The 24,253-nt window shown below is 38.6% G+C and overlaps 2 protein-coding genes across 2 annotated transcripts; both read left to right on the top strand.

The window, feature by feature from the left end:
- Nucleotides 1-12,976: 12,976 nt before the first annotated feature.
- Nucleotides 12,977-13,667, top strand: LOC116600205 (forkhead box protein L2-like). Its single transcript, XM_032360325.1, has 2 exons — nucleotides 12,977-13,082; nucleotides 13,116-13,667. The coding sequence occupies exons 1-2, from the start codon at nucleotides 13,050-13,052 to the stop codon at nucleotides 13,527-13,529; spliced, it is 447 nt and encodes a 148-aa protein (XP_032216216.1). The 5' UTR covers nucleotides 12,977-13,049; the 3' UTR covers nucleotides 13,530-13,667.
- An 8,752-nt stretch (nucleotides 13,668-22,419) lies between these two features.
- LOC116600204 (olfactory receptor 2D2-like) lies at nucleotides 22,420-23,479 on the top strand. The gene has a single exon (XM_032360324.1). It carries the CDS (start codon nucleotides 22,433-22,435, stop codon nucleotides 23,372-23,374), a length of 942 nt encoding a protein of 313 aa, XP_032216215.1. The 5' UTR covers nucleotides 22,420-22,432; the 3' UTR covers nucleotides 23,375-23,479.
- Nucleotides 23,480-24,253: the final 774 nt, after the last annotated feature.

Raw genomic sequence — 24,253 nt, 5'->3', positions numbered from 1 at the left:
GTTAGTGTGATAGAACACATTAATAAAAGAAAAGAGAAGAACCACATGATCCTCTCAATTGATGCAGAAAAAGCATTTGACAAAATATAACATTCTTACCTGATTAAAATTCTTCAGAATGTAGGGATAGAGGGAACATTCCTCAATTTCATAAAAACCATTTATGAAAAGCCTACAGCAAATATCATTCTCAATGGCAAAAAGCTGAGAGCTTTTTCCTAAGTTCAGGAACATGACAAGGATGCCTGCTCTTGTCACTGTTGTTCAACATAGTGCTAGAAGTCCTAGCCTCAGCAGTCAGACAACAAAAAGAAATAAAAGGTATTCAAATTGGCAAAAAAGAAACCAAATGCTCTCTCTTCACAGATGACATGATACTTTATGTGTAGAACTCAAAAGACCCCATCCCCAAATTACTAGAATTCATACAGCAATTAATTAATGGGGCAGGATACAAAATGCACAGAAATCAGTTGCTTTTCTATGCACTATCAATGTAACTGTAGAAAGAGAAATTAGGGAATCAATTGCATTTACAATAGCATAAAAAATGATAAGATACCTAGGAATAAACCTAACCAAAGAGGTAAATTACCTATACTCTAGATACTACAGAACACTTATGAAAGAAATTGAAGAAGACACAAAAATATGGACAAATATTCCATGCTCACAAATTGGAAGAATAAACATTTTTAAGATGTCTATGCTACCCAGTGCAATCTATACTTTCAATGCCATCCTGATCAAAATATCAATGGCATTTTCCAAAGAGCTAGAACAAACAATCCTAAAATTTGTATGGAACCAGAAAAGACCTCGAATCACAAAGGAAATGTTGAACAAGAAAAACAAACATGGGGGCATCACGTTGCCTGATTTCAAGCTATATTACAAAGCTGTGATCACCAAGACAGCATGGTACTGGCACAAAAAATAGACACATAGATCAATGGAATAGAATAGAGAGCCCAGATATGGACCCTCAACTCTATGGTCAACTAATCTTCGACAAATCAGGAAAAAATACCAAAAAGAAAAAAAGAGAATCTCTTCAATAAACGGTGCTGGGAAAATTGGACAGCTATATACAGAAGAATGAAACCTGACCATTCTCTTATACCACACAAAAAGATAAACTCAAAAGGATGAAAGACCCCAATGTGAGACAGGAATCCAATAAAATCCTAGAGGAGAGTATAGTCAGTAACCTCCTTGACACTGGCCACAGCAAACTTTTTCAAGACACGTCTCTAAAGGCAAAGAAAACAAAAGCAAAAATGAACTTTTGGAACTTCATCAAGAGAAAAATCTTCTGCAAAGCAAAGGAAACAGTCAACAAAACTAAGAGAAAACCCATGGAATGGGAGAAGATATTTACAAATGACATTACAGAAAAAGATCTGGTATACAATATCTATAAAGAACTTCTCAAACTCAACACCCCAAAAACAAAGAATCAAGTCAAAAAATGGGCAGAAGACATGAACAGACACTTCTCCAGAAATGATATATGAATAGCTAACAGACACATGAAAAAATACTCAACATCACTAGCCATCAGGGAGATACAAATCAAAACCACATTGGGATATCACCTTGCACCAGTTAGAATAGCAAACATTAACAAGGCAGGAAACAACAAATGTTGGAGAGGATATGGAGAAAGGAGAACCTTCTTACACTGTTGGTTGGGAATGCAAGTTGGTACAGCACTTTGAAAATAGTATTGAGGTTCCTCAAAAAGTTAAAAATAGAGCTACCCTATGACCCAGCAATTACACTGGGTATTTTTCCCAATGATACAGATGTAGTGAAAAGAAGGGGCACATGCACCCCGATCTTCATAGTAGCCATGTCCACAATAGCCAAACTGTGGAAAGAGCTGAGAGGCCCTTCAACAGATGAATGGATAATGAAGACATAGTTCATATATACAATGGAATATTACTCAGCCATCAGAAAGGATGAATACACATCATTTGCATTGACATTGATGGAACTGGAGGGGATTATGATAAGTGAAATAAGTCAAGCAGAGAAAGACAATTATCAAATGGTTTCACGTATATGTGGAACATAAGGAATAGCATGGAGGACATTAAGAAAAGGAAGGGAAAACTGAAGAGGGAGACCTCAGAAGGGGAAATGAGCCATGAGAAACTATGGACTCTGAGAAATAAACTTAGTGTTTCAGAAGGGATGGGCATGGGGGGATGGGTTAGCCCAGTGATGGGTATTAAGGAGGGCATGTATTGCAATGAGCATTGGGTATTATACGCAAATAAAGAATCATGGAACTGTTCATCAAAAACTAACGAAATACTGTATGGTGACTAACATAAAATAATAAAAAAATATAAAAAATAAAAATTTAAATGCTTATATACCTTGGCCCAGTTCTGAATAATATGGTGGAGTAAGAAATTTCCTTTTTACTAGCCCTTTCTTCCCCATGAGGAGGAATCTGATTTGTGACATTTTCAGATGCTGCTTGGTCCATATTTTCTACTGGCTAGGGTTACTGTGTTTTAAAAGGTCACACATACTTTATTTCATCACTTCTTCATGGAACTGGACTGACAAATTTGGCAAAGTTCCACTTAAGTTGTAAGGGAGATTGAAGATTTTGAAAGACTTTAGACTAAACCAAGTACTCCAACCCAAGCTTATCAGAGTTCTGAACTTGAGTGACACTAGGGACTAGTGCAATTAAAAAAAAAAAAAAGCAGTGTTTTGGGGCACCTGGGTAGCTCAGTGGATTTCAGCCTCTGCCTTTGGCTCAGGTCATGATCCCAGGGAACTCCATATTGGGGTGGGGGGGTCTCTGCTTAGCAGGGGGCCTGTTTCCTACTTTCTCAATGCCTGCTTCTCTGCCTACCTGTGATCTCTGTCTGCCAAATAAATAAATAAACAAAAACTTTAAAAAAGCAGTGTCTTATTTTTCATTACTTTGTTTCTTTTGTAGAAATCTAAGAAGAATAACTACCAGAACTAGAATAATATTAGGAGTTCCAGAGTCCCTAGGCCTCATATTATATAATACTCTCAAATATCATTCCAATTTCTACATCCAATTCTAGGAATCTATTCTAAATAAATACTCTAAATTGAAGAAAAATATTCACAAGAAAATTTATCACACTATATAATAATGGTTAAAAACAGACATATAGAGAAATGGAATATAATAAAGAACCTTGAAATAAATCCACACATATACAGTCAACTGATCTTTGACAAGGGTGCCAAGAATACACAATGAGGATATGTCAGTATCTCCAATAAATGTGTTGGGAAAACTGGATAACCACAAGCAAAGCAATGAAATTGGACTCTTATCTCATATCATACACAAAAATCAACCCAAAATGGATTAAAGACTTAACATGAGATCTGAAACTATAAAAGCCCATGAAGAAAACATAGGGTAAACTTTCGGACATTAGACTTGGCAATGATTTTATATTTGACAGACAACAAAAGCGAAAAACAGACAAATGAGATTTAAAAAAAAAAAAAGCTAGCTAAAAACTTTTGCACAGCAAAGGAAATGATCAACAAAATGAAAAGGCAACCAGTGAAATGATAGGAAATATTTGATGAAGGGTTAATATTTGAAATATATAAGGAACTTATACAACTCAATGGCAAAACAACAACGACAACAACAACAACAACAACAACAACAACAAATAATCCAGTTTTTTTAAATGGGCAAGAAAACCAAATAAACATTTCTCCAGAGAAGACATACACATGGCCAACAGGTACATGAAAATTGGGCATCATCACTAATCACCATGGAAGTGTACATCAAAACCACATTACCCCTGTTATGATGGTTGTTATAAAAAAGTAAAACAAAACAAAATAAAACCAAAAAACCCCCAGAAGGTAACTAGTGTTGGCAAAGATATGGAGAAAAGGAAACCCTTGTACATTGTTGGAGGAAATACAAATTGGTGCAGCCAATATGGAAAATAGTTTGGATGTTTCTCAAAAATAAGGAATAGAACTCATATGATCCAGCAATCTCACTTCTGGGTATATATCTGAAGGAACTGAAATCAAGATCTCAAAGAAATATCTGACTTCCCAGGTTCATTGCAGCATTATTCATAACATTCAAGACATAGAAACAATTTAAATGTCCACTGACAAATGCATAAAGAATGTTGAATATACACAAAAGAGAATATTATTCACCCTTAAAAAAAAGAGAGAATTCTGCAATTTGTGACAGCATGGATGAACCTGGAGGACATTAGCTAAGTGAAATAAGCCAGGTACAAAAAAATAAAATAGGCAAATACTACATGATATCACTTATGTAAAATAGTCAAACTAGTAGAAGCAGAGAGTGGTATAGTCATTGCCAGGGGCTTGCAGAAGAAGGCAGTTATTAGTCAAATTAGATATTAGTCAAAGGTTACTAAGTTTCAGTTATATAAAATGAGTAAGCCTTAGAGAAGTACTGTACTGTATAGTGTCTATAGTTATTCAAAGAACCATTTCCTCTCCCAGAACTATTTCTGAAATTCTACAGGTAATAATTGTTCTCAGCACCATCAGTAATGTAATATTTGTCACTTTCTTTTTCTTCTTAGTTTATTGTCTAGCAGTTATCTGAGGGTTTCTCTTTTTTTCTGTATCTGATAGAAAATGTTAATATTCCCTAATAATAATAATAATAACAATCATCTTCCACTGGTACTTACCAAAAGTGGTTTTGCTAATGCCTTAGGGACCAATGTTAATATAGGTTTTCAAAATGGACAGAAAGCACTGAAAGAAAAAATAAATCTCCAAAATGTTGGGAATGACTTACTCTGGGTATTGGAATTATGGGTGGGTCATTTTTTCTTTTTTAATGTTTTTGTTCTTTAATGTTGTTCTTTAGTAGGTGGTTGTCTATTGCCAATATAGGAAAAATATAAAAATGGGAAAATCTAAACAGCATTTAGTTGAGGATATTCTAAACTAAAGTCATGTTATTGCATTTGCTTTCAGTCTTTTTTAAAAAAAGATTTTGCTTATTTATTTGACAGGGAAAGAGAGAGATCACAAGTAGGCAGAGAGGCAGACAGAGAGAGGGGGAAGCAGCCTCCCCACTGAGCAGAGCCTGAAGCAGGGCTTGATCCCAGGACCCCAAGATAATGACCTAAGCCAAAGGCAGAGGCTTAACTCACTGATCCACCCAGGTACCCTGATTTCAGTCTTAATAAAGTAACTGCTATAGGACCAGTCCTCTTGCTAGAAGGAAATATAAAATGAAATATTTAACTATTATATTCAGACATTGGACAGCAGCCAGCTCAGAAAGTAATCTTGTATAGCAAGGAAACAGACAAGGTGAGTTCCATGGTCCCACTAACTTTATGCCAAGAGGCACTCTCAGAACACTCGTCCATGGAGGTGGCACCTAAGTAGAGCGTGATGGCCTCACTGAAGTGCAGAGACAGAGATCCATAGCTGATAGTGCCAAAGCACTGGAAATGATGAAAGAGAGATTCAGAAAGGAAGTTATTGCACAGTAAAGGGGCTTTAGGAACCTGAACAAGTTTTGGCTAAATAGTAAGCAAGGCAGACATGGGATAAGACTGAGCAAGCTTCCCCAAAAGCAACTATTAGGGAGATCAGGAAAAGCAGCAAGATTTTGGAATTCCAGCCATTGAGAATTGAGGAGCTTCACTGAAAACTGGCAATGAGTTGCTACCTCTCAGAGGACAGGTCTTAGGAATAAAACTGTGATGAATACTGTAAACCTCAATATATAAAACAATAGGTATAGCAATCAATCAAGTGGGATGTATAAAATGGAATGAGAAAAAAAATACTCAGAAGGCAAAAAAGATGAAAAGAACAAGGAATACACTGGAAAAATAGAAAGCAAATAAGATGGTAGACTTAAACCCAATTGTATTCAGAATTCTATTAAGAGTAAATGTGTTGGACAGAACGTGGTGAAAGGGAAACCTTATTACATTGTTGGTGGGAATGCAAGTTGGTGCAGCCACTTTGGAAAACAGTGTGGAGATTCCTTAAGAAATGAAAAATAGAGCTTCCCTTTGACCCTGAAATTGCACTACTGAGTATTTACCCCAAAGATACAACCTAATAAGGGCCCTCCATGAAAAATTCACAGCTAGCATCATACTCAATGGTGAAAAATTGACAGCTTTCCCCCTGAGATCAGGAGCAAGACAAGGATGTCCACTCTCACCAGTTTTATTTATGCTGTGTCCTAGACACAGCAATCAGATAAGAAAAAGAAATAAAAGGCATCTGAATTGGTAAGATAACATTGTAACTACTATGGCCTTTCCAGATATCTTCCCTTAGTGACTGCGTCTCACACACAACTGCATACATGGCGTTATTCCTTGTCATAGACACATGCCACATGCTGCATATACCTACTCACTCTCAGCTTCACAATATCTTATATAAACACACAGACATTCACACACCACAGATATACTCACTGAAGTATTTTATGTTCTCATAAATGTACCCTCATGGCCACCAAATCTTTCACAATAACAAAAGACATCACAGAGTAGGTACTGAGCCAACTGGATCCTGACCAAAGCTGGGTGTTTTGGGAACCCACCATGCCTGACTTGTATATGAAGAATACCAATGTATGGGGTGTGTGTGTGTGAGGGCACCAGCAGTGGGGGCTAGTATCCTCTTTGGGACTAGAAGACCAACACTGATTGTAATGGGATCTGTACTCTACTATCTATCCTAACTCACCATGGGGTTGACCAGCAGTGCTGACCTTCCTAGAACAGTGTACCTTGCAGTCCTATTCCTTCACATCTCGACCCAGAGAATACTCAAGAGCAAGGAGCTCTTGATGGAGTTCCTCAAAGCAAGATTCCTATTTTCCTCACAGCCACTTGCCTGTTCAATGGGACATGGCAGGACACATGCAAGCTGAGAGAAACAATGAAGGCTGAAGAGCTGACAGAGGAGGGAAAGGGAAAATCAGGCAGTTGCTTTTCAATAGCAAGAGGCACAGCCTCTGTGATCTTTCTGGAAATAATCATCCCTGATGAAGAAAGTCTGGAAAAGGACTTTTAGACTGGCATTCTGAAGAAGAGTGGGAATACAATTGTTGTCTCTGGGAGTCTAGCAAGGAACATCTTGATGTGCAAGAAAGTAAATGACCAAATTTACATTTCCAATGCCATGCCCACCTCCCAACCCCCAACAGATACTGAAGATTCCTACAGACTGAGACCCATCAACAACTTGTCCACTCTCACCTGAGGACAGAGAGGAGGCAGGAACTGAGCTGCAGGGTCACTGGTGAAGGAATGGAGGATCAAGTGAGGGAGGCAATGATTTCTGCAGCCTGCAGATCCAGTCTCTAAGGACAGCACCTGTTGTGGGTTGGCTAAGTAATGCCTCCCAGGGCCTGCACAAGAGTCATCCCTAGGAGTCTGACTCCACCTCCAGCCTTTCTGCCTTTCTTCTTTCAAGGTACAAACGCCAATTCTCCTAGGTCTCAGTTCTGAACAGAGCATTTTTCCTTCAAGGATACATTTAGAGGTGAGGTCCTGAGAGTATGTAAACAGGGCATTCCCTGGAGCTTGAAAAGCCCTCAGCTTTATTACCTTTGCATCCTCTGAGACATCCTAGGGCACTCGGTGCTGTACATGAGGTCACAGACTAAAGTCTCCAACCCACACTAACATCCCTGTTCCAAACCTTGTGCCCAGGTCATTCCAAACAGCTCAGCAGATATCTTCTCAGGGGCTTACTAGTTATCAAATGCAAGTCTTCATTTATACGGTAATTAAATAGAAGCAAATATAAGCAGATATTGGATTTTCTGGGTGCCGATTTTCTGAGTACTGCAGCTGCGTTCTAGGCCTCGTGCTTTCATTTTGGTTTGTGGTTGTTTTGGTGCCATATGATCACCTTAAGTGGTGGAGTTGAATTTGGTTAGCATGGCCTTAATATCAGCATGATAACAGGGGTTTTGGGTGGGCTCTTATATTAAAGTTGTTAATTTACTGGACATAAAGTCCAAGCTTTTCTTTTGTGGGAATGATTCACCAAGGACAGTCTTATAGAAAGAGACTTTAAAACTATTAAATTAAGACTTTGGATTGGCCACATGAAAATGCAACTACTCCTACAGCTCTCTCAAGCTAGTGAAAACATGTTTTCAAAGATAAATTTTAGATTCAAATGATGCATTCATAGCATCTGAAGGTCAAAGAATGTAAGAGAAAGCAGGTGGAAGAATAGGCTATCAAATGGTAGTATAGCCATGTGGGATTCAAAGAAATGCCCTGAAGTTGTTAATTCCTCAATCATATTTCAAGTGCAATTTAGTTACCATGCCCACCTTAATGAAATGCTAGTAGCTTGAATTTTATTATTTCATTGTTTTTGTGGTTTGACTTGTACATTTTTTATAGCTTAGTTTTGATTTCACAGTACCTATAAATCTAACTCATTAAAAATAAATGATTATGTTCCATGGTATAAATATGCTGTAAGTTACTTAACCATATCCATATTAATGGACATACTGATTTTTTTCTAATCTTTAAACATTAAAACAGTGCCACAGTGAACTTTTTGTGTCCTGGTGTCCTTGTCAAATATATTTGATGATAACTTTCTGAGGTTTAATTGCAGGATCTAAAGGTACATTCCTTCAAAATGTCAATAGATACAGTCAATTGCCCTATAAAAATGTTGCATTAATTTACAGCAATTAAAATTGCATAAAAGTTTCTATTTAGTTACACATTTACTAACATTTGGTATTGTGAAACTCTTCAACTTTGTTAATGTGTTAGGTCAAAAAATGGTATCTCACTCTTAATTTATTATAGGATACTTTAATTATACTTGAGGATGAGCATAATTTTAAATGTTAATCAATCATTTTCATTTCCTGCTAGTTTTCTTTTATTGGGCTCTTCAATTTTCTTTTGCTGTTGTGTAGAACCCTGGAGTATTATCAAGAATGGGCTCTTTGATTTTGCATTAAAAATAAGTCTTTTTTTACTTTGCCAGTTGACTTCATAGATTCTTGTATCACACACTTGTAATTTAATCAGTCTTTTCCCTTATGACTTGCTTTTGTGTTAATATTTGAAAGGTCTCTGTTGTTAAAGAGGTATGTTTTTAAAAAATCATAAAAGGTATGTTTTTTCTTCTAAGATTTTCATAGCTTTGCATACACATGTGGCTTCATTTACATCTTGATACATCCAGAATTAATTCTAATGTAAGGAATGATGTACAGATCCCAGTTTTTTCTTCATGGTGGTCACTTAGCACCATTTATGAGGAAATTCTGATCAATTTTAAGTGTCTTTTATATGAGATTTAAACTCTTGCTAAATTTGGTCTATTTTACACTCTGTAGTCTGTTCCTTTACTGACTTTGTATTTCTGTATAGTACCATGCAATCTTAATTTCTCCTATTGTTTGTTTGTTCTCAGTCTTGAAGAATTGAGTTATATTCCTCAATATGTGATATAGAGTATAATTAGTGATTTCAAAGACCCTCTCCTGATTATTTATGCATTTATTTTATTCTTTGCTTAATATAGATCCATACCTCATTCACATTGACCTAATGACCATTCTAATGTATGCAATGCTTTTAGTTTGTCCTCAAAAAATGATTTGTTTGTGCATATATTTTTATTTTACATAAATGATATTGTGTTATATACCTCTTTATCTTTTTCACTTAACTGAGTCTTTAATATCATTTACAATGCCACATGTTCATCTAATCTTTCTCCCTACTGTTGTACAATATCCTTGGTGCATATATCTTGCATTTTCATTTATGTCTTCTCCTAGTGAAGGATATCTAAATTACACAACAGTTGCCAGTACAAAAAACAGAACCACAAATATTATAGTATTATACCATATAACACCATTCTCTGTATGAGAAATTTTAGAGGTCTATATTTAGCAATAACTATTATATCACAGAATGTGCATAGACATAAGTTGACCTAGTAATTCCAGGTTTCTTTCCAGAATGGCTGTATCTCTCTACATTTTCCCAAATGAAAATGAGTGTTCCTCTCTCTTCTACTTTTTTGCCAACACTTAACAGTCTGACTTTCTAATTTCTGCATGCCTAATAGGGGTAAATAGATATCTCTTTATTGTTTTAATTTGCATATCTTATAATACTAATGAATTTCAGTATTGTTTTCTATTCTTGTAACCCTTTGAAGTTAATTTTTGTGAATTCTCTTCTATATCCTCTGCTATTTTTCTATTGGGGTTTACTTCCTTTCATCTTTTTTTTTTTTTTTTAACAATTTCATTGTTTATTTGACAGACAGAGATCACAAGTAGGCAGAGAGGCAAGCAGCGGGGGAAGGACAGGGGAAGCAGGCTTCCTGCTGAGCAGAGAGCCTGATGCAGGGCTCAATCCCAGGATCCTGAGATCATGACCTGAGCTGAAGGCAGAGGTTTAACCCACTGAGCCACTTAGGCACTCCTCTTTTATCTTGATTTTTAGAATTTATTATGGATTCCTGACATTAAGTTCTTATTTATTTCTTATTTGTTCTACACAGCACAAATATCTCATCCATTTTCTCATCTATCCTTTTAACTTTGTTCATAATGTTCTTTGAAGACAAATCTTAGATTTTGAGCAAATCAAATTCATCAAGTTTTTCATTGAAGACAAATCTTAGATTTTGAGGAAATCAAATTCATCAAGTTTTTCATTTGTTTAAAGGTTCCTTGCTGTAGGTCAAAAGATGTTCTCTTATGTTTTCTTCTATAACGTCATTGTTCTATTTTAACTTTTAGTTATTGGATCCATTTAGAGTCTACCTTCTTGTGTCACATTAGGTAGAAATCCATTTTTTTCCCTCTAGGTAGTAAAATAGTATTTACCAATAATATATATGATTTAGTAGTAAAATTATATTTATCAGTACTTTTTACTATGCTATTTGTCTTTTTCATAATGATTTTTAGAATTAACTTGATGTACATTAAATTTCACATATGTCTATGAGCTCTTAATTCTGTTCCACTTAACAGTCCTTTTTTTTTTCCCACCAGCACCACATGGCTTTTATTTTTGAAGCTTGGTAATATTGCCAATAGAAAAGGAAGAGGTTCTATTTCTAACTGTGGTTTTATTTATTTTTTTGAATTTTATTTATTTATTTTTTCTTTTTAGTGTTCCAGAATTCATTGTTTATGCATCACACTCCGTGCTCCATGCAATATGTGCCCTCCATAATACCCACCACCAGGCTCACCCAACCTCCCATACCCCTCCCCTCCAAAACCCTCATTTTGTTTCTCAGAGTCCATAGTTTCTCATGGTTCATTTCCCCCTCCAATTTCCCCCAACTCACTTCTCTCCATCTTCCCATGTCTTCTGTATTATTGCTTATGCTCCACAAATAAGCAAAACCATATGATAACTGAGTCTCTCTGCTTGACTTATTTCACTCAGCATAATCTCTTCCAGTCCCATCCATGTTGCTGCAAAAGTTGGGTATTCATCCTTTCTGATGGAGGCATAATACTCCATAGTATATATGGACCAAGATATAGTCTAACTGGTTTTAATTTGCAATTTCCAAATGCCTGCCTAAGAATGTGCAGAATCCTTTCATGTTCTTGTCAGCCATTTGTGTATCTTCTTTGGAGATATACCTTTTCAAGTCCATTGTCCATTTTAAAATTGTGTTGCTCATCTTTTTTTGGTTTTGAAAAAAAAAGGAATTAAAAAAATTCTTTATATATTCTGCATAGTAGATTGCCTGTAGACATTTGGTTTGCAAATATTTTCTTTGATTCTGTGAAATATCATTTCACTTTCATAGTGAGAGTAAATAAGGCAACACAAACATAGTTTCAGTTGTCTTTTACCTGATTAAAAATTCATGTGATTGCTATAAATCTTTATTTTCCAGAATCCAGATAAAGTTTTCTCTGACAGTATTTGTCATGTTTTTTGTATTTCTTTGGAGGGAGGGCCACTTAAGTTCCCTGGCTTACTATTTTCTTTCTAACAAATAATTGTTGATACAGTTTTGGCTATCTTAGTAATCATTGTAAAGAAAAATTTCAGATTTTGTTAATCTTATCATATTTATATTTTGTTTTCTATTTCATCGATTTCTTCTTTTCTCTTTATTATTTACTTGTTTGTGCCTTTTGTTTGCTCCACTATTTCATACCTCTGTGAAACACCCAGCAGTTTTTTTTTAAAGATTTTATTTATTTATTTGACAGACAGAGATCACAAGTAGGCAGAGAGACAGGCAGAGAGAGAAGAAGGGAAGCAGGCTACCCACTCAGCAGAGAGCCCAATGTGGGGCTCAATGCCATGACCCTGGGATCATGACCTGAGCGGAAGGCAGAGGCTTTAACCCACTGAGCCACCCAGGCGCCTCCAACCCAACAGTTTGAATTAAATGTTTAACTTCATTTTTTTTCTTTTCTCTCTCCCTCTCTTTAAATGAGATATTGTTTACATAAAGAATGTGTACCAATCTTCTGTATAGCTCAAGAAAATCTTATGTATGTATATGTCAGTATAACTATTATATAGATCAGAATGTAGAAACCTCACAGTCACCACAAAGCTCCCAGTCAACTCCAAATCAACAGTCTCTCAAAGGTAACCATTATTTGTGTAAGGGCCTGGTTAGCCCAGGAACTTAGTTGCAAACCCCAGATATAGGGGCGGGCCAGGCCGGATGGAGACATCCAATCAGTGGGGCGCGCATATATTTACTGTGGTGAGTTGAAATCCCATTGGCCACTTGTGTGTGGGCCGGGCTCAACCACCTCTATAAATGTTAGTTTGTGAGGCTGGGGTGGGGGGAGTAGTAGGAAGAGTCAAAATAGCCTTGGAATAGTAGGAGGAGTTAGAATAGCAGTTAGAATAGCTGTTAGGATAGCCATTAGAATAGCCATTGGAATAGCCGTTAGGGTAGTCTTCAGGAGAGTTGGAGTGTCGTGGTAATCATGGTCATCGTAGTCCTAGGCAGTGGCACCACGGAGAATGGCCTCGCCGACAGCAGCCTCACCACCAGCAGCCTCACTGCCAGCAGTCTCGCCACAGCAAGTGGCCTCGCCACCACCGAGCCATGGCCCTGCCACGAGGGGCCTTGCTGCCCAGGGCCTCGGCCCTGCCGTGAGCAGCCTCACCGCCCCAGGCCGTGGCGCTGCCGCAAGTGGCCTCGCTGGAGCAGCCCCTGTCCAGGGAGCGGCCCTGTCTGGAGAGTGGCCTCGTCCTGGGAGCGGCCTCGTCCAGAGTGGCCTTTTCTTGGGAGTGGCCTGTATAGGGAGCGGCCTCGCCAGAGCAGCCCCTGTCCAGGGAGCAGCCCTGTCTGGGGAGCAACCACATCAGCAGCGGCCTTGTCCTGGGAGCGGCCATGTTCAGAGTGGCCTCTTCTTGGGAGCGGCTCCAACTGGGGAGCAGCCTCCTCCAGAGCAGCCTCGTCCAGAGCGGCCTCATCCGGAGGGGCCTTCTTGGGAGTGACCATGTCGTGGTCATCATCGTTGTCTCTTCGTAAGAGATGGCCCTTACCAGTCAGTTTGATTTTTGATGCTTGGCGTGAAATAAAGCTTTGTTTGATTTTTGCTTTTTGTCAGTCTCCTTCCTTTGGTCACGGACCCTAACAATTTGGAATCCTAAAAATATGAATTAGTTTTGCCTATTCTTGAGGTTCAAAGAAATGGAATCCTATAGAATATACTTCCTATATGTCTGGCTTCTTTTATTAAACATCTTTCTGCCTACCTGGTTGTATAGAGTAGTAGTTCATTCTTTTAAAAATAATCAATAGTATCCCACTTCATGTATCACAATTTATCCTTTTTCTTATCCATGCAAATTAATATTGTTGCCATTTCTGGTTATTTGAGTAAGGCTGTTATGAAAATACATGTACATACTTGTGTAGAGGTAAACCCTAATCTCCATAAGGCGTGTATACCACAGAGGGCATGAAACAACTGGATTGTAGGAGAGAAGGTGTATATTTAAGGTTAGTTTTCAAAGAAGCTTCCAAATGGACTTTTTTTTTTTTAATAGATTTTATTTATTTGTTTGACAGACAGAGACCACAAGTAGGCAGAGAGGCAGGCAGAGAGAAAGGAGGAAGCAGGCTCCCCGCTGAGCAGAAAGCCCGATGCGGGGCTCGATCTCAGGACCCCAAGATCATGACCTGAGCCGAAGGCAGAGGCTCCAACCCACTGAGCCACCCAGGCGCCCCCAAATGGACTTTTTGAATTGATTGTACCAAATAATGCTCCCATGAGCAATGAAAATTGCTCCACATCCTCAGTCATTTTAATCCACTTTTATGAAGCTTGGTATTTCACTGTGTGGTTTTTTTTAAAGATTTTATTTATTTATGAGAGAGAGAGAGAGAATGAGTGGGGGCAGATGGAGAGGGAGAGGGACAAGCAGACTCCTCCCTGAACATGAAACCCCACGTGGGGCTTGATCCCACAAACCTGAGATGATGACGTGAGCGAAAGTCAAGAGTCAGACACCTACCCAACTGAGCCACCAAGGCACCCCTCACTGTGATTTTAATTTATGTATTCTGGTGGCTAATTATGTTGTGTACCTTTTCATATGCTTATTAGCTGTTGCAATAATGATGTACATGCAAACATGATGTACATGCAAACATGTTACCCAAACATGTTCTAGTCTTTGCCCATTTTAAAAATTGGATTTTTCTGACTTTTCTTATTTGTAGGAGCCCTTTATATGTTCTGGGCATTAAGGCTACAACTTAGCATCAAGTTATTAAAATAACTATGAGAGACTATGGACTCTGAAAAACAATCTGAGGGTTTTGAAGGGACGGGGGGTGGGAGGTTGGGGTACCAGGTGGTGGGTATTATAGAGGGCACGGATTGCATGGAGCACGGGGTGTGGTGCAAAAATAATGAATACTGTTATGCTGGAAATAAAATAAATAAATAAATAAATAAATAAATTAAAAAAAAAAAAACAAAAAACTATGTGTGTAAATTGTTGGGTCTGTAATCAAAGGAACAAGACTGAGACAAAGTGAAAGTTCTGCAAAGCCTTATTCTATGCCAAGCATTAGAAGTTAGACTGACTGGCCAGGGGAATGAGACTGAGACAAAGTGAAAGTTATATAAAGCTTTATTCTATGCCAAGCATTAAAAGTCAGACTGACTGGCCAGGGCCACCTCCAAAGAGAGTGATGCCCCTTGATCTTACAGGCTAGTTTTTATAGGGCACAACTGCAGACCTCTACGTATGTGGCTTTGCGTGATTGGATGTTTTTTATCTGTCTGGCCTTATTTTAGGTGTGTGTTTTAGCAACGGTTACCCAGAACCAATATTAGTAACTGCTGAGGCATATATTAAACAACAAAATGGCTACCTAGGCAACATGGCAATAAAAAAATGGCTATCTAGGCAACAAAATGGCTACCTAAGCAACATGGAGTCACTCTGGCTAAGCAGGCCCAGGCAGACCCTAGGGGTTTAACAGGTTTTATCATGGAATCAGCCCTAACATAAAGACATGAAATATTGTTAAAATGTTAATAACTGAAGTATATCATCATTTGGGGCACATCATATTCACCTTCTACACATGATGAAATTCTTGAAAACATACAGAGAGTATGTAATATAATGGGGCTGAAACCTAGAGTCTAGAAACCAAATACTTAATTGCAACAATATCTCACTTCCCAAGAAAGAAGACAGGTGAGAAGAACTGGTCATGGGACCCATAAGTGGAGAGGTGAGTGCTAACTGCATGTTATTTTCTGTTCTCCTTATAGCCATTTGGGAACCTCTGAGAGAAAACACAGCTCAAGATCCACCCTAATGATTCAGAATTCTCCTGAGCACTTCAGCCACTCCAGAGACTGCTCCTAGTATCCTTCTGGTGTCCTCATTTAAATGGAACTACTGTGGCTTAGTATGTCCTGATGTCAATAAGACCTTTGGATGGAGCATGAGGACAATGCAGTGCTGGGGGTTCCCTTCTCTGTCTTGTCTTTGACGTTGGCCTCAGAGATTCTACTGAGCTCTTGGACTCGAATGACTTATGACAAGAGGACCTCAGTCTTGCTGTCTCCACTCTGCCCACTCCTGCAGCTAATACACCTGTGGCATATTCCCCCTCAACACTGAGATGTTTTTACTGGCTTTGACATGCTAATTTGATCTGTTTTCCTTCACCAGATGATAAAATGTTGTAAGACTATTAAAGGGATGGAAAGAGAAGGCACAAAGTGGACAAAGGTAATAACTGGGTGTATATTGGCAGTGAATTGGTTTCTATCTCTTCATAAATTTTGCTTTTAAAATTCAACTGATTTTGTCCAAACTGTCAGATTCTCAGAGCTAAATCTTCTGTAATAGTAGTCAAGGTTTTTTCCACAGTGGATTTACCTTATCAAACCGCAACTACAATGTCGAATTCCCTGTGAAGGAGACCATGGTCCTCGCCTAGAGGAGACATAAGCAGAACTTCCATGGAATCAGTATTGATCCTTTGAGAGGGGATTTTTATGCCCCTATTGAGCTGGGCTTGGAAGACAGGAAGTGGGTATGGAGGGTAGGGAATGGGTGATTTTGAGCACCAAAGATCTTAGGAATCAGAACTGAAATTTAGTCTTTTTTCTTGGTTCCTATGGATTCCCTCAAAATCTTCTTCCTACAAGAAATGTCAGATTAGAAAATGCATGGCTTCCTGATCCTATCTTCTTGCTTGAATCATAATATATGCCATTTTTAGGGAAATGAACTGAAAAGTTGATGTTAAATCTAGGGAAAAGGCAGAATAATAGGAGAGAAAGCTTGACAGTACACATGCTTTCCTTTCAGAAGCTTCCTGACCCTGGGGGCAGATTCACAGTCACCTGGGGGAACATTTTCTCTTCCACATTCTCATTAGAGAATAATATGCTTTTAAAAACAAATCAGGAGAGGTCAGGGGTGTAGCCTTCTACTATTGTGCCAGGGTCAGTGAGAGCTCCTATCCTCTGACAGATCACAAGTCACACCCTGACTCACATTGACTGTCTCTCAGTATTTTGGCTCAAGTCCAATCAGCTCAGAAACCATGTGTTGTACACTTAGTCTGTACCAACTTATTCTATTTGCTGTGAATGAAGAGCAGTCAGATGAGGTCCCTACCCTTGAACATCTCAGTGTAGCAGAGAAAGAAGCTAATTTCAATGTAATCTTTTTAGCCACGATGGATGTAAGTACATGATGCGGAAGGTACACTAATGCATCTAATTTCTAGATGTTTGTGAATGTGTATATTTCCTAATGTGTGTATGTGTTGAGGATTAGTGGGATTGGGAAATGGGAAACGTGTGGGTCAGAAAGGAGGGTTTTCTGGATAATACTTTTACTAAATGGAATCTTTAAAAACCTGTAGTTGTTAGCCAGATGAAGGTATAGAATCAGCAATATCCTGTAGCTGTCCTTCCATTAAGTTAACCACTAATATAGGCATCACTTAAAACTCTGTGAGAAGTGTTCAGTTGTATGCCCTCACTCTCTCTTTTCATTAAAACGGTGTATACTCACTTACCATCTAGTTTTCCCTGAGATTAGAGACATGCATTAATTTCTAGTTTAGGAAGGGTGTGCAATGGAGAGAGAAGCAAAGTCTAAAGGACCTGAGGAGACTCCAAGAACTAACCAGGTAATACCTTCCACTTAGATGGATGGTAATTCTGAATAATAATAAATAAAATAGCATGTGGTCTCAAAATTTATTTTATACCAGCTATTTCAGCCATAGACTACATTTTTCTTTAGAAGCAATTCTTTATTAGTTAGATTTGGCTCCTCCTAGCTAAGATTCTTTGGCCTCAGGAGCTGGGTCTTTTTTCCAAGCGTGAGCTTGGCCAATGACATTTGATCCACAGTGTGATGAATGTTCAAGGGAAATTAATGCTAACTCTAGTCGTGAGCATATGTCTGAATAAAGGTATTATACCCAGCAAAAATATGTCAGAGAGAGAGAGAGAGAGAGAGCGTGCCCACACACAAGCAAGGGGAGGGGCAGGCAGAGGGAGAAGCAGACTCTCCACCAAGCAAGGGACCCAAAGATGAAGGCTTCAATCCCAGAACCCTGGAATCATGACCTGAGCCAAAGGCAGATGCTTAACCAACTGAGCCACCCAGGCATCCCTATGATGGCCATTTTAACAAGCATGCAGTGATATGTATGTCTCTGTGGTTTCCCTAATTACTAATGAGTTGTATAAGTTCTTCATATATTCTGTATACTAATCCCTTATCAGGTATATGGTTTGCAAATATTTGGTTTTCACTTTGTTCATGGTTTGTTCTTCTCTGCAGAAGCTTCTTAGTTTGATGTATTCTCACAGAATCTTTTTAGTTTGTTGTATTCTCATGCATTCTTTATTTTGTCACTTATGTTTTAGGTGTCCTATCCAAAGATTGATTACCAAGATGGATGTCAAGGTGCTTTACTCCTATGTTTTCTTATAGGGGTTTCCTTGTTTCAGGACTTAAATTTTAAGTCTAATTCATATGAAGTTAATTTTTGTGAGTCTGATTTCATTCTATCCCATGTGAGTATCCAATTATCTCAATACCATTGATTGAAGAGACTGTCTTTCCTTCCTTGAGTATTCTTTGTTCCCTTGTCCAATATTAGTTGTCTGTGTATTTTTGGGTTTATTTCTGGGTTCTCAATTCTGTTTCATTGGTTTATTTGTCTGTATTTATGCCAGTACCTTACTGTTCCGATGACTATAGCTTTATAAGACAGCTTGAAATGAGGATGTGTGACATCTCCTACTTTGTTCTTATTCCTCAGACTTTCTTTGGCTATTTGGGTTCTTTTGTGTTTCCGTATGAATTTTAGGAGTGTTTTATCTACTTCTGTAAAAATGCCTTTGGACTCTCAAAAAGGATTGCACTGAATCTGTAGATAACTTTTAGTAGTACTGAGATACTAACAGTGTTAATTCTTCCAATCATGAGTATGGGATAGCTTTCCATTTATTTGTGTCTTTGATCTCTTTCATCAATATCTTATAGTTTTTATAGTAGAAAACTTTCACATTTTCAGTTAAATTTATTTCTAAATATTTTATTGTTTTTGATGCTATTGTAATTCGGATTTTTTTTTCAGAAAATTTGTTGATAGCATATAGAAATGCTACTGTTTTGTACATGAATTTTGTATCCTGCCACTTTAATGAATTCATTGGTTAGCTATAACAGGTTTTTTTCTTTTGATTTGGTCTTTAGAATTTTCTATGTATATAAAATCATATTACCTGCAAATACAGTTTTACTTCTTCCTTTCCAATTGTGATACCTTTTATTTTCTTGCCTGATTCTTCTAGGAAAGACTTCTAGTACCATGTTGAATAGGAGTGCTGAGAGTGGGCACCTTTGTTTTGTTCCTGATCTTAGACAAAATCTTTCAACTGTTCACCATTAAGTACAATGCTAACTGTGGGCTTGTCACACGTGGCCTCTTATACTGAGATATGATACTTCTATCCATAACAGGTTAAGAATTTTTTTTTTATCACAAATGGATGTTGAATTTTGTCACATCCTTTTTCTTGTATCTATTGAGATGGTCATATGATTCTCTTCTTTCATTCTTAATGTCATGGAGGTATGCCATCGGCTGAGAACAATTGAGTAGGACTGCTGTCTTAGTTCCCTGCCTAAGTGAGGCTGTAGGATGGGTTCTGTGGTTGCCTGGATTCTTTGGTCAGTCCTACTAGAAGAACAGGACTGGGTACTATATTCAATAATAGTATATGAAATAGCTTTCTTGGCAGGGAAACAGGACAGAACCCAAAGCCTGGACAACTCATTGTTTAAGGACTCCAGTCAAGCCAGAGTGTGCCTTGAATTCTCTGGTCAAGTGAGGTCACCAGTTTTGCTCTGTAGTTGAGGGAAGCCACAGATGGTTCTCTCTCCTATAGTGCCATTCTGTGTAGGTCTGGTGGATGGGCTGTGCAGCTTCCAATATGCTCTGGTTAGGTTCTTTGGCTGGAAAAGCTGAAGGCTGTATTCAGTGATGAGTGGGGTTACAAATTAGATTTTTTGACTGAGCACAGTGGGAGAGCAGCTCCTAAAGCTGGCTAAGTTCTTTGTCATCTTTTTTTTTTTTTAAATGTTCAGTTGGCCAACATATAGTACATCATTAGATTCTGATGTAGTGTTAAATGATTCATTTGTTGCTTATAACAAATGTTATAAGCGAATGTTATAATGTTGTTGCTTAAAACAGTGCTCATTACAACACATGCCTCAAAACATTAAAAATAGAGTTACCCTACGACCCAGCAATTGCACTACTAGGTATTTATCCTTGTTGCCTTTACACACCACAAATTTTCTGATGGAGCAGAACCACTGGCTTTGCCCTGCAAACTCTCAGTTCTGTGCACCTGCCTCTTAGCTTGAGTGTCCCTAGGCTGCACTGCTTCCAGGAGTTGTCCCCAGCCCTTCCAGTCAGAAGGGGCCAGAAGACATTCTTGACAATAGGTGGGGCTATGTCCTAGGTTTCTTGCCACATTGAGAGGGGTCAAGCCACTCCAGGCTACTCTCAATTTCTCAGGAAGGCTCTCCAGTTGGGAGGGGTTACTACCTTCAGCATAGGCTATGAATTAATGTCTCTGCCTGTGTGGGGCACAGGAATATTCCACAGGTACTGGTTTTGCTCTGGGTGCTATCAGGTATTCCCACCCATATCTCATTTTGAGCACTGCTAGGCTGGTACTGCTTCCAGGAATTGTCCTCAGCTCTTCTGGTCAGATGTGGTCAGAAGACGCTCTTTGCAGCAGGTAGGGTTGTAATTCAGCTCCCTTCCTGGGCATGGACAAACAAGGCTCTAGAATTAGCAAAACTCCTTTGAGATCTGAACCCCACGTTGTTCTCTGTGATCAGAGTGCATCTCTGAGTTGGTGAGATGATGAGCAAAACTGCTGGTTGGGATTAGTCCCTGAGCACTGCAAATATGAATTTCATCTGCAAAGATCTGTGTGCTGATTGTTGCAAGTCCCTCCCGTCTTCTCTATCACAATCAGATTCCTGGTGGTTGAGTCCCATTGATTCCCCTGCAGTTCTTATGGTGTGAGATCAGTGCAAGAGCTCCTGTAGCAAAGCAATCCACAGTGTTGGGGCAGTGCAGATTGTCTCCCTTGGGGTTTCTCTTACTACTAGGGGAATAAGAAGCTCAGGAGAGATCTGTCCACATGATGTTGCACTGGTTTGGGGAAGAACAATGCAGTCAATGTGTAGCTGCTTCTCTTACCTTTCTAATGCCATACCTTAGTCTCTGTGGTGCAGAGGTTGTTTCTCAGTGGTACCTTATTCTTGAATAGTTAGTTGTTGGTTGTTCTTCTTGTGATGAGGAAAAGTCAGGAACAACCTATGCTGCCTTCTTAGTGACATCAGAATGTGGTAGACTTGTTAAAGAACTCTACTAAACCATATGATCAAATTATTTTTATTTACCTTACTTAATTAATGCTAATTGATCAAATAAATCACTACCCCATGTCTATAAAAGGGCACAAAACTGAGAAAGATAGTTTTCCATCTCTGGGAGGAGTAGGCTGATGATGCAAGGCAGTAAGGGATGATGTGTTAGAGATGGTGGATTAGTGTTGTTTAAACACAGAAAACTTGTCAATCTGGTAACTTCAGATGAGAATATTGTGATGGTGTGTCTGCTATTTTAGAAGTTTGCTGATGGTTAAGATTGATATTTGGGAGTTCCAGCCATAGCTTGGGATGGGATTGCCAAAGAGGTGATGGCATACTACCCAATTATTCCTTGATTTCCCAGCTCTGTCCAGAACAGGTTATTTTTTCCAAACAAAATGTCAGTGCTTCAAGGTACTTTGGCTTTTTAAAAAATTTCCTATACTTTAGTGTCTGTCTTTTGAAGGAAGAAAGAACAGTCATATGCCCAAAGAATTAAAAAAAAAAAAACTATACCATCATAAAACAGGGAATAGCAGCACAAGACTTAAGGGTTTTAGGTGATAATAAAATGGAATTAAATGCCAATACTTTATAGATTAATTGATTATAGTGCCAATACTTTATAGATTAATTGAATCTTTTTATTATTAGATATTTCATATTCAGCATAAAGAAGATGATTCTTTTGATCTACTTTACATTTGCAGATGATACTGAAAATAAATGCACTTTCCTTAAAGTATTGTTTTGCAACACAGAAAATGTTCCAACTAAAGCAGCATGATCCTCTCTACATAAAGGGGATTGTTGGAATGGCTGGTAGTGATTGAGGGAAATTCTAAAGCCCTCTGAATCTGATTTGTATAAACTTTTAGGCTTTATGGACCTATGTTTGGCATGAGGTGACTTCTTACTGAAAAAAGAGACAAACTATGAGACAATCAAATCAGACACAGGTGACCGAATTCCTCCTTCTGGGACTCTCTGATGACTCCCACATGCAGAAGCTGCTATTCATTGTATTCCTGGGTGTCTACCTGGTCACCGTGCTTGCAAATCTGCTTCTCATGTGCCTTGTACAGGCTGACTCGCGGCTTCACACACCCATGTATTTTTTCCTCTGCAACTTATCTCTGGCTGACCTCTGTTTTTCTACCAACATCATTCCTCAGGCCCTAGTCCACCTGCTATCCAGGAAGAAGGTCATTTCATTCACACGTTGTGCAGTTCAGCTTATACTCTTCCTAATTTTTGGATGCACACAGTGTGCCTTTCTGGCAGTGATGTCCTATGATCGGTATGTGGCCATCTGCAACCCTCTGCATTACTCTAGCGTCATGACTTGGAGGTTGTGTGTCCAGCTGGCTGCAGGATCATGGACCAGTGGCATTCTGGTGTCTGTGGTGGATACCACTTTTGTATTAAGGCTACCCTATCGAGGCAGCAATAGTATTGCTCATTTCTTCTGTGAGGCTCCTGCACTGTTGATCCTGGCATCCACAGACACCCGCACTTCAGAGATGGCCATTTTCCTCATGGGTGTCATGATTCTCCTCATACCAGTTTCCCTAATTCTGGTGTCCTATAGTCACATAATAGTGACTGTGGTGAGGATGAAGTCAGCTCAGAGGAGGCTTAAGGCATTCTCTACCTGTGGCTCCCACCTCCTGGTGGTCATCCTTTTTTATGGATCAGCAATTGTCACTTACATGACACCAAAGACTTTCACTTTCAAAGAACAGGAAAAACTGGTGTCTGTGTTCTATGCAATGGTGACACCCATGCTTAATCCCCTCATCTATAGCCTGAGGAACAAGGATGTGAAGGGAGCTCTGAAGAAAGTAGCAACAAGGAAATTTCTCATGCAGGCTTGAAATCTGTTACTGACTGTGAGGACGTCTTTGTTCTCCCTACTTAGAAGACTTGCTGAGTAGTTGCCTCAGCAAGATTGGAATACGGTAAGATTCTTATCTTTGGGCTTTGTCATGGACCTACCCTTCATCCTTCATGAAGCACTTTCTTTGTAAAAGAAGAAAGAGAATTACTCATGGACCAGTAGAAGGAGTGTCTCCTTCCTTCTTGGTGGTTTTAGCTCATAAGAGTTAGGAAATCCTGTAAGAAAAATTCATATTTTATAAACCCTGGAACCTATAAAATCCATCTTTTTTTTTTATCATGTTATATTACTATCAATCTATCCCAGATCCTATTCCAACTCTTTACCTTTTGGTATTTCTGAATCTCTTTGCATCATCACATAATCAATACATTAGCAAGCATTAACCACTTACTATGAGCTAGATGCTAGATGTATGTGGGGCATCATATGCATCTATGTATGTTTGAAGTGGGTATTGAAGAGCATGGGTACAATGAAGAGAATATATGAGTTCTGCTGTCTTCTCATACTCTTATTAAGGACAAGGATATTTTATCTATCAGATTAACATAAAGACAGGATTCTGAAAGTAACAAGAAATAGTGACATCCCAGGGCTAGCAAGAGTGAGAAAGAAGCTTGTAATAATCCTGGGCCTGAAGGACAACTTAGGACTTGGAGAGGGTAGCTCCACAGAGAAAACCTTGAGACAGGGGTTGTGGACATAGGTGTATGGAGTCAGGAAAGCCACAGGAATAAATATTTCAGTCTCATTCTCTACCTACCTTCTAATTTCTTGTTACGGTATTCCAAAGAAAATCTAGGATAACAACCCCATCTGAAGTTACTTATTTTAATTCTGTCTACACAATCCT

The sequence above is a fragment of the Mustela erminea genome, chromosome 9, assembly GCF_009829155.1.
Source record: "Mustela erminea isolate mMusErm1 chromosome 9, mMusErm1.Pri, whole genome shotgun sequence".
Lineage (NCBI taxonomy): Eukaryota > Metazoa > Chordata > Mammalia > Carnivora > Mustelidae > Mustela > Mustela erminea.
This window is presented reverse-complemented; position numbering and strand designations above follow the sequence as displayed.